At 52.7% G+C, this 11,000-nt stretch overlaps 1 protein-coding gene and 1 long non-coding RNA gene across 2 annotated transcripts; one reads left to right on the top strand and one right to left on the bottom strand.

Moving 5' to 3' along the window:
• The first annotated feature begins 1,578 nt into the window (after positions 1–1,578).
• Positions 1,579–4,845, top strand: LOC140701765 (uncharacterized). The gene is made up of 3 exons (XR_012080744.2): positions 1,579–1,837; positions 2,569–3,584; positions 4,709–4,845. It is a non-coding gene; the product is annotated as an uncharacterized LOC140701765 (long non-coding RNA).
• On the bottom strand, positions 3,065–7,186 carry TMIGD1 (transmembrane and immunoglobulin domain containing 1). Its single transcript, XM_078379195.1, has 6 exons — positions 7,074–7,186; positions 6,440–6,718; positions 5,380–5,658; positions 4,768–4,871; positions 3,487–3,531; positions 3,065–3,190 (listed from the first exon to the last, which is right to left on the bottom strand). Exons 1-5 carry the CDS (start codon positions 7,150–7,152, stop codon positions 3,487–3,489), a joined length of 786 nt encoding a protein of 261 aa, XP_078235321.1. The 5' UTR covers positions 7,153–7,186; the 3' UTR covers positions 3,065–3,190.
• Between the last annotated feature and the right edge of the window lie 3,814 nt (positions 7,187–11,000).

The following is an 11,000-nucleotide window of genomic DNA, read 5'->3' as shown; positions in this document are numbered from 1 at the left end:
TGGACGGCGGGCGGGGAGGGACAAGCTGCGTGCGGGCGGTCGCGCATCCCGAGCTCTCTCCCCCGCCCCGTCCTCACGTGCCCTCCTTGGCGGCGCGTTTGGAGGCCAAGCCGGGCCGGGAGCCCTGCTCGTCGGCTTTGCAGCGCCAGAGACTACGTACTCCCCCCCCCCTTTGCTAAAATAAGAACTAACGAAAGTTGCTTGTTTTGACTACACGATCCTGAATCCTCTGTCTTTCCCCCTCCCCCGGTCGGGGGATTCTGGGTGTTGTAGTCCGCAAATCCCCTCGCTTTCACTGGCTCTGTGATTTGATCCTCCGTGTCCCCTGGGGGAGCAGCTCGGCTCCCGATTCCCCGGGGGGGGGTTGGCGGAGAGGTGGAGACTAGTGGTCGGAGGGCAGGGCTAGGACGGGCGGGTGGGGGTGGCCGAGACCCACGCCTGCCACTGAGCCACGAGACACACGGGGGGGGGGGGTCGGTGGGGGGGGTCGGGGGTGGCCTCGGGCTTCTCAGCAAGGCCTACCCTGCAGGGTGGCTGTTGTAGATTCAGTGGGGAGACCAGGAGCCAGGGCTTCACCTCCTACAGCATATCCTTCCATTAAGGCTATGCACGATTCTGGGCAGTTTACAGTTAAAAGAAATATAAACTTCATTATGGAACATAGTGTAATATAATAACCGAACACCATTTTTTTGTGGTTACTGAGGTTCCCTGGAGAATCCTAGAAGCTTGGCGCTGGAAAGAACACACACCCCCGGGGCCACCTCAAGCCCACCGCCCAACATCCTCTCTTGCCAGAAGGGCCTTCCTTCCAAGGGTCTAGTCCCCATCTCCTTTCTCCTAAGGTGAACCCCACAACTGGGGGTGCCACCCTCAGGCTCCCATCTTTGGCACAGCGGCCCTTCGAACACTGGAAGCGGACTGCTGTCCCACTGGGGCTCTTTGCTGGCCGCACCCAGCGTTGTCCCCCCCCCCAAAAAAAACTGCACCTCCCGCCAAGCTGTTTCCCAGTAATGTGGCGCCAGTTGTGGCGTGGTCAGCCTGCACGTGGCAGTCCACCTCCAGCCACGTGGGTTGAGAAAGGGTGGGAACCTTGCGCTATAGAAATTACACGCAGGGGTGAATATGACAGAGCTGGTTAATGCAATATCTTCATTAAATGTACAGTATTCGGAATTACACCTTAATTTCCCTTTCCAATTCCTGGATCCGCCCTTCTTTGGATAAAGTAATTATCGGGGAGTTGCACTTATTTGGATTACGCTACATTTATAATCATTTCCATACGTAAAAACAATTCTGTTCTTTCAATATTCATGTTGCTAATATAATTAGCTGGCAATTACGCCCAGGCAGACACAGGAAAGGTATTCCAGTCTGACAACACACCTGCTGGCTTCTGCAGAGGCACATTTACAAACAACTTATTGGAACTCGGGGATTATCAACCAGACAACAGTTATTTTCCCAAATATTGTCAGGGTTTTTTTAAAAAGTCATACATCTCACTTCACACGTGAGATTGACCGTCTTTGCGACTGCTGGATGCGGGTGGGAGGGAGGTTTATGGGGCGTCCCCTGTGTAGGTGGGGGTGGGCAGGTGGTGCATGGTTGGCTATCCTGCCAGGAGAGGCGAGCTGAGTTTTTGGGCCGACGTGTCTCATCCTGTTCACACTGTTGCAGAGTTCCTTCACCAGGAGCAGCCAGCTGAGGAAGTCCCCATTGACTTACAGATCCAAGGCATACGGAAGAGACACTGGTCACCCCCTGCTCTCCTGGAAGGCTGCCACTACGTTTGGCCAGAGAGCTTCCGTGCAGCCCAGAAGGTGCTTGCCAGGTAAAGGGAGGGGCGGGACGGTTTGCCAGCTTTTCCTGCTGGCTCAGCTCCTGCACTGTGAACAGCGACGAAGCTCTTCTCTGTGGCCAGCTGAAGTCTCCTGAGCAGATTACGACAGGATCTTGGTCACGCCTGGTTGGAAGAAAACCAGGCTGAACTCATAGAGACCTGCTATACAAATGGAGCCCGACTGACTGGCGGATGGATTGCGAACTCTGGCAGCAAGTGTCAGCTACAAGGCAGGGAGAAAGGCAGAAACATTAAGAAATGACAGGGAAGAGGATCAAGCCTGCTTTGGGACGCTCCGTTTGCCTCTGATCTCCGAAACGGCACTTTGAACCTGGAGGGTCTCCTTCTGAGCCCCATAACGGAAGCACGGCCACACAGCGACTGAAATCCAGTGGCTGGTCCCAAGTCCAGCAGGCCCACAGGCTCAACTGTGGATCCCGTGGGCCTGCTGTAGTTGGGACCACCAGCCGTGGGATTGTGGCTGTTGCGACTCGTCCCTTTGGCGTACTTTTAAAAAGATTCCCTAATACTTCACCCTGCCCACAACCCAGAAGCACAGTCGCAAAGTGCACCACCTCCTCTTCCCTCCCGTCGCCCCTGACATGCCCCCCATTCGACATCATCCGTGACTCGTCCTGAGGTGTGCCAGCGGCCTCTTGGACAGCCGAACAAAGGAATCACGGGTTTTTCTTTTCCTTTTATGTCACAAACTCTGTTTGCAGATCCCTCTCCAGAAAAAGCTCCCCTAAGGCAGCTGGTGAAACCCTGAGGTCTACAGCCATCACCCCAAGATTCTCCTTGAAAACGGGCTGAAGGAAGCACCACCACCTCGCCCGATATCGATTGGTCAGCGTTTCTGGAATGAAGCTTTCCTGGTTTGGTTTTCAGCTCTCTGGGAAGGTGGAGAGTAGGATAAATTAAGAACTGTTTATACCTTGTTGCCTGTAAGTCATTAACAAGTCAAATTCTGCAGAGAGACAGACTCCTTTAATATTAATTACCGGGCATATGAAATATGGAGATTGCATTCACTGGGGTTTAGCAGGAAGGACAAACCCTCCTGGAGTCCTTGCTCCCTCGGGCCTTTGCACTGAAACAGTACGTTTACAGCTTAGGTTATTTGAGGGACTAGTTAATCTTTTACCGCACTAGTACATTTTAAGCTCTGGTCAGAAACGAAATGGCCCGTGCAGAGAGAAGCCATAAAAGGAAGGTGCAGCTCTTGGCGGCCAGGTCTCAGAAAGTAGTATTTTAAATAATAAATCCAAGAGGAGCAGCCCAAGAGAATCCGGGGAAGCGACCGAGGATGCTTCTGTGGAGGTTCTGAGGTCAGAATTCCTTCCCCTGGAGGGAAAACACAGGACAAGATAAGGGTCGAGGGCTAGCAGATTTAAAAAAAAAAAACAGAAGAGAAGCAGAGAACCCTAAACCTCTTAAGGGCTGCCTATAGAGATCTGTGTGGCGGAGAAGTCTCTTACCCGAGGGCCAGGTCGGGCAGGCAAAGAGGTTGGTATGGCGGGATCCTCCGCGTTGGGCACCCACAACCCTCCCTCCACCTCCGCCTGGCGTAAACCAGACGGACAAGCAAGCTGTGGGAGGCGCAGAACTTCCTCCACGAGGTCGAGCGACTCTAGACGTACCTACAGAGCGGTGTTGGTTGGCGACGCCTTTGCTTTCTTGAAGCACTTGAAAAAGAACAGAAAGAAAAGTGTTTCGTCTCTTGCTTTTAACCCTTCGGGTGAGCCGATGCAAAACCCAGCGCCCAAAAAAGAGGACCTCCTGTTGCACTCGGACCAGGAGTGCTGGCTGCGGGACCGGGGGTGGGGGGTGGGTTAGGGTTGCTGAGGCCCTGCCACAGGCAAACGCTTTCACACACGTATTGCTGAGCAGCTTTGGATGGCCTGCTTCACCGCCCTGCCCCATTGAGGGCCCTTCTGAGATTTTGGGGTGTCCGCCCACACCAGTGCCAGGACCGGAGGGGAGACGAGGCAATCTTGCCTTCCCTCCTTCCAGAGGGAGGGTGTTTTCAGAGGAAGGCAAGCGTGTCATTCGGCAAATCAAACTGGGAAATACATCAGGTGGGGGTGGGGGAAAGAGCTGGGGGTGGAGGTGTCTGAACCAGAACAATGGTGATGCTAGGACTTGAGCCAGACTCCCCCCCCCCGGTCTCCTTGAGAGAAGGGCGCCTCCTGCCGGCTGGGACGAGACAGGAGGGCTCTTCTCCCATAGGCTTCCGAATTTATGGAAGGATGCGCTCAGGAGCCTTTCTGGCTTTCAGAATAAAAGGAGGGCCTCTCCCTATATCCAGCGCAAGTGGAAAGATTCCCTTCTGGTCTGTAACACCCAAAGTCTCTCAGCAAGGTTGGCCACCGGGGCTTTTGGGATCTTTTATTTCCAAAATGTCCCTCTCTATATGTGCAGGTGTGCTGTCTTTTCTCTCAAAAGATGCAGCGTGAGGGGGCTCAGGGTAGCTTTTAATCCAAAACCACCATTAACTGAGGGAAGTACAGAAGAGCCTCGTGGCGCAGTGGTTAAAACGCTGTACTGCAGCTAAAACTGTGCTCACAACTTGGGGTTCAAATCCCAGGTAGCCGGCTCAAGGTTGACTCAGCCTTCCATCCTTCCGAGGTCGGTAAAATGAGTACCCAGCTTGCTGGGGGGGCAATGTGTAGCCTGTATAATTAAAATTGTAAACCGCCCGGAGAGTGCTTGTAGCGCTATGGGGCGGTATATAAGTCCAATAAATAAATAAATAAATATAAATAAATAAATGCACAGCTGACGGCCTTCTGAGGTCCTCTGGGTCCGGCGGAGCTCCCTCCCATTTTCTGAATAAAATATTTTCTTCTCCTGAACCTGAAGGTCTTCTTGCTCTCTGAAGCATGAGAAGATGGGCAGACGGTCAGCAAGGTCCTTCTTACCTTGAAGATCTTCTCTCGACGCGCTACGACAGCAAAGAGGATGGTGAGGAAAACCACCACGGCTGCGGTGATGACGGCCTCCGTTGGAAATGGGATTTTCTTATCTGGAGGGGGAGAAAACAAGGAAGCCCAACTCGGTTGGATGCTAGAGAGCCAGGATCCGTTCCTTTCTCTGCATTTGGCAAACGGAGGGAGCTGTCGGATTCCAGAGCAGACCTGTGACCTCTCACGCTTCCAACATCATCCGCTCTGACTGGCAGCAGTCGCTGGTTTTGAGTCTCCCGTAAAGCAGGTCCTTTTTCATCATCAACTGCTTTCCTGGTCCTCTCAAACCAGAGACGCTGGGGATTGGATGGGAGAACCTCTGTTGGACTACAATACCTAGAATTCCCTAGCGACCCAGAGGGCAGGAGGATCCCCGGAGCTCGGTTGTCAAACCAGCTAACTTGTCTGCATCTTGGAGATAACGCTTTTCTTTACTTGAAATATTTCTACCTTGCATTTCTCTTCAGGAGGGACCCAACAGCAAGACCACTTCTGCCTGTCGGGTAACGGAATCAAAACCGCCGCCGGCCGCTTGTCCGCGGCCAGTGGCATGATGGCAGGGTTTACCTTCGACGACCAGGTGGAAGCTCCTCTTTGCTTCTCCGTCAGTGGACTGGGCCACGCAGGTGTACGTCCCAGCGTCTGATTTCTGGACGCTCTGGATCTTCAGCTGCAAGACCTCAGCGGTCTGTAGGATCTGGTACCGGGATTTTTCCAGGGTCAGCGTGCTGTCGTTTTTCCACCAGCTCATCCGAGCCGGAGGGTTGGCCTTGACGTGGCAGCTCAGCGTCACATCGCTCTCCTCTGCGGCTGGAGGAGGGTCTTCCCCGCTCAGGATAGGGGCGACTGTGGGGAACCGACAAAGGTTTGCGTGAGACGTTGCCCCTTCGCCAGAGTCCTTTCCTTCAATATATTTAGGGAGCTGATTCTTACAGGTGCCTTTCTCCCAATGCAAGTACCCAAGGCAGCGAACAGGGAGTGCTAAGGTTAGCAATTGTGCCTTATTAACGTGCTGCTACTCTGTCACGTTAAAACATTATTTAATTCATTGTGGGTAAGTTAGTTATTTAAATCATTAAAAAAAATAGAATTGATAAACACAGGCCCATAATGAAGGAATGAGAAATGTCATTGTTTCTCAGAAAGAATGGTGTGGGTCGTCCATGTTTAAACTTAAGGAATTTTCCGATTACTGCTGGAAGTTTGGAATGGTGGGGGATTTTTGGAAAATTAGGGGTAAGGAATTCATTTTTAAGGATTTAGTACCAAGAACAGCTCAGAGGTGGAGGAAGATCGCAGCGTCCTCCCGACTTTGAACAAGGTTTGTTTCTCATAGCTGTGACCAAAATAATTAACCTTTTTTAAAAAGTCAGGTATTCGTTTACATTTCATCTCGAGGACATTCATGGAGGGGAAAAAATAGATACTGAAAGTGACACTTTGCCGAGGAAAACCCGGAAGTGTTGTACTGCTGGTCCCAGAATCTCCAGCCAGTGGCCGAGCTGGCTGGGGCTTCTGGGATATGTAGTCCAGATCTGTTGCGGAACACAGACAAACCCATCAGTGACCGCCCAGCGCTCTCGTCCATCAGCCTTCCTCACAACCTGATCAGATGCTGGCCACTCACACTTGACGTCCAGGGTCACAGAGACTTGGACGGAGTCATTTCGGGCCAGCTTGCAGGTGAAGGACACGCCATCATCCTCCACGGTGACAGGGGAGACACAGATGCTGCTGGCGTTCACTTGGTTGCCGTCTTTCAGGCTGACCTGCCTGCCTTCCCGGAACCAGCGCACCTGCTCGTCCTGCATATGGTTTTGCACCGTGCACCGGAGGGACTGCGTCAGGCCTGGGCTTGTTGGCAGGCTGTGATCGGCCGAGTTAGCGTTAATGGCCAGCCCTACGCCTAGGGAGAGAAAACAGGACGGAAGTCACCTGTTATAGGTAGGAAGTTGCCCACCTGGGACAGCCTTTCCTCCAAGGAGGTCAAGATGGCGTACTTCCCACCTCTTGCCTTCCTCTCAGAACAATCCTGGGGGCGGGGGGTCAGCTTGACTGAAGGAGGGAGTTCCGTGGCCCCAAACCACCCTCTGGGGCTTATTTTGACCTCCCACATCCCCGTCCGAGATGATAGCCGCTAAGCCACCCTGGCTCTTGGGGAAGGGAAGAGAGGAGTTGTCACACCCTTTTCCTCCTGCGATTACACTGCCTGGGATGCGTCTCCTCTCCTGGCAACTCGGCCGTTTTGTCCCATTGCCTACCTGTGGCCGTATGTGGCAGGAACGCCAGTGCAAGGAGAGCTGCTTTGCAAAGGAGGTCTGGCGCTCCGGGCAGAATCATCCTCGCGGAGCTCCCTCCGGGACCTGCAGCGGAAAAGAGCTACATGAACCTCCATAGCTCAGAGCCTTGCTTTCCACTCCCCCCCCCCAAAAAAATTTTCCTTCATTCCTCCTGCTGGCAAAACGGTGCTTGAAGAGTCACTTGTGGACGCGAAGGGCCGCCGCCTGACGGGTGGTGTTAGATGCTCTAGCCTCGCTCCAGCCTCGGCCGTCAGGGCCACACAGCCCAGTTCCTGGCTCCAGAATGTCAGAAGAGAACCTCAGCATTCTCCAAGCCTCCCCCCGCTCCCGAAATCGGTACTACCCATAACAGCTGTGCTTTCGCCCATTAAAGCCTTGGCCCAAGAAGGATGAACTGTAAGCCAGAGGGCTGGAAGGAAGGAGGCATCATCCAAATTCTCACGGTGGGAGCTGCGGAGCCCTAGCCCACCCCATCAAGCTGGTCGTGGCTAACCCCCCTTTCCAGATCTGCTGAATCCTGGCACTTACGCTGCTGAGGAGGGCACAGCGGACGGATGCTCGTCTTGGGAAGAAGTGGCAGCCTCCTGCGCTCCTTCGGAGGCTTTTATAAGTGCCCCAAGTTATACGTCTTTATTGCAGCCAGGAGGCAAATGACTCAGATGCGCCAGGTTCAAGGCCTCCCTTCTTTCAAGGACTTTCTGAACAAACACTGGATGCTTCTCCCTCGCCTGATGAGAAGCGGCCAAGATCCATGCCCTGGTTTATGGGCACAACCGAGACAATGAGTAACGAGCCACAAACAGCAGGTGAATCAGTTGATACCAAGTTTGGCTTGGAGAGCAGGATACAGCCCTGTTTCCACAAAGGATGTTCCACAGAAGGGAAAACCCGAGTCAAAGAGGCAACCGCTTCGGGCAGCTCTTTGGGGTTGTGTACAGGTGTCAGGTGTCCATAGCCGATATCAAGGTCCCTTCGAAAAGGACTCGAAAAGGCCTCCCTTTGTGCTAGCTGGTCCCCAGAAGCCGGTAGGAATCATTTGCCTTAAGCTCAACAGTAGAGATGGGCAGGAACCGCCAAACCAGCAGGTTTGCTGGTTCGTTCCGTGGCTGAACAGGTGTTCAGTGGTGCCCTGCCCAGACTCCTCTGGCAGGCGCCCCCTCAGAGGCAGCACCCCAGTGGGCGCCTGACAGAGGAGGCAGGGCTGCGAACTGCTGAACACCCGTTGAGCCACTAAATGAACCGGCGGCCCATGCCAATCTCAACTCAACCCTCCAGTATTCTGCGAAAGGCAACCCAGTGTGATAGGAATTCCACCTTCCCAAGACCACCTTCAGCACCTCTAACGAAACGAGGACGCCTGTTTGGTATGAACCAGCGAAACCCCCTGAAGAGGGGTTGGGGTTTCATTTCACAAAGGCCAAATTCATGGCAGGTTGTGCCGTGGCCTGAGGATGGCCACGAGAGGGAGCCAAAGGATAAGGGTTGGAGGCTAGAGGGGCCAGGTGGATGGATTGTCCTTTTCCACTCCGCAAAGGGTTTTGTGTGGGATTGCGCAACACCAGCGTCCATCCCTGCCCCTTCCCCGTCACCGGCCATGCGGAAAGAAAGGACTGCTCCCTGCTCTGCTCTGGTGCGGAACTGCTCTCTTTTGATCTTCTCCCTTAGAGCATGAACTTGGCAACCTCTCCATTTCTGTCCTTTAACCTCATTTTTGCTCTTTAATCCACCTGCCAATTGCCACTAAAATGTTTTCCAGTTTCATGTCTTCCTGAAGGGGAGTGAGATAGGATGCTATAACATGACGATGCAACAATGTCAAGTTTCATAATATAGAGCTATAGCACAGAAGGCTAACTTTAAAAACTATTGTTAAAAAACAACAATTTCCATTTCTGTGTTCAGAAGAAAAAGGCTTGGGTGTTGTGTGCATGCTTGTAAAACAGCAGTGCTCTGGCACTATAGCACTCTTAAACAGTTTTTCTTTGAGTCTAGCTAATGTGTTGTAGCAATAATTCTTAGAACTGTAGAGCGGGAAGAGACCCTGTGGGGTCATCCAGTCCAGCCCCTGTCAAAGAGGCATCCAGGGGGAATCAAACTCCCAACCTCTGGCTCCCCCAGCCAGTTACCTAAACTACTGGCTTCTGTGTTCCAAAGCAAAAAGGCTATGATGAATACCTGAATATACATGAGTTTCAAAAGCCCCTCCCCCCCAACAGCTGCAGGGAAAAAGGACACGCCTAGATTTTCTTTTCAAACAGATTTTTATGGAGAGAAAACAGTAGAGATGGGCACACCTCTGCTTTTATGGAGATTTTAAAAAAGCGAAAGGAAACCATGGATTCCAAAGAGAACACGCAAAAATATATATAGAATAGTGATGGTCTGGAACAGATGAAAACAGGAGTGCCAAGGACACCGGACACCAGCTCTCCCTTGGCTGTGAGAGGGAGTAATACCAGGGCATTGAAAAACCAAAGTGCCACATGTCTGTTAATCCCAGTTATCTCCACATCTCCTTCCTGTTAATGAGGGAGGGAGGTGATGAGGTGGCAATCCGCCTGAGGCTACCCAGCTCCTGATGTTTGAAACCTGGCCTTTTCGGCTCAGAGCCCTTTGCTGCCCGGCTGTTGACTACTGTGGGAACGAAAGGAGCCAGCAGGATAGAGATCTTCAGCACTGTGTTATCTTCAGATCTCCATCAAGAATGCAATCGAGCAATTATGAGCTTAGCTGCACACAATGAAGGTGGATGCCCTTTCTGTCAAAAGTCTCCTGCAGCAGCTGCCGGAGGGGGGGGTGCCTGATGGTGAAAATGGGGTGTGCCCCAGCCCTTGTCTTGAGAATGTGTTGAAGCCGCCATGAGAAAGGGAATCAATTCATCATTGTTGGTCTGCGGGCAGCGTGTAACTGAGAGGCCGACACACCTGAGATCTACGGCGCGATAAGCTGAAGACACTCGCTTTCTACCTTGTAAAACTCCCAGATCTGGACTGGGAGAGCAGGTGTGAAGGGGGAGCGAGAAACTCATGACCGCAGAGCAGAACGTGGAGGATGTTCTCCAAGGGGGAGGGCTAGGGAGTCTGATTTCACACATGGCCTAGTCGGAAGTTTCACCTGGAAATGTCGGGTCCCATGGGAAGAGAAGGTGTAGATCCACACGGGGACCTTGTCAAGTCTGCGAGGATGCGATCCAAAGGCCAAAGCTTGCTGTCCGAGCCGCACTGAGACATGTACTGTACTGTGCTTTGGCCTTTCTGGGAACATAAGGCCTTTGCTGAGAATTTCCCGAAGGGTCAAGTGCCTTCTCCTCGTCCTGCTTCGCTTCCTTGATTTCGCCACAGGCCTGACGTCAACCCCAAGGATTGAACCTCAAGCAGCTGTCGAGAGGAGGGTTGACTCACCCGGTGGCTCTGCTTCCCACCTGCTTCACTTGGGGCACCGCCTGGGAGCTCCCCTGACTACAGAGAGCCAAAGGTGGAGACATCCTCATCCGAGGTCCGTTTGAGTCTCCTTGAGTACCTGCTGTAGCGTGGAGGTGGGCCGGACAGGCATACCGGGGAGTAGGAACAGCCCCCAGGGCCTCGGGAATCCCTCACCAGGAGCCCTTTCTTGGATGCAGTGCTGGAAACAACACAGAGACTGGCAAGTTTGATGAATTACAGCCTCACCTCACAGCTTGGAAAAGTGACTCTTAAGTTTTTATAATAGGCATAGGAATTTTTTTCATTACAGCCTCAAGATGATTCTGGGATGGGCAGTCAATAATTCTGATGATGGTGATGTTTTCAAGCCTTGTATCAGCGTCCATGAGATGACGGCCCTTCTCCGATGCTCGTGTCATCCACATAATGCATGGAAGGGGGAAACGTCAGGCCGTGTGTGGCATCA

The sequence above is a fragment of the Pogona vitticeps genome, chromosome 7 (genome assembly GCF_051106095.1).
Source record: "Pogona vitticeps strain Pit_001003342236 chromosome 7, PviZW2.1, whole genome shotgun sequence".
Lineage (NCBI taxonomy): Eukaryota > Metazoa > Chordata > Lepidosauria > Squamata > Agamidae > Pogona > Pogona vitticeps.
The sequence above is the reverse complement of the archived record's forward strand: the minus strand, read 5'-3'. Positions and strand labels throughout refer to the sequence as shown.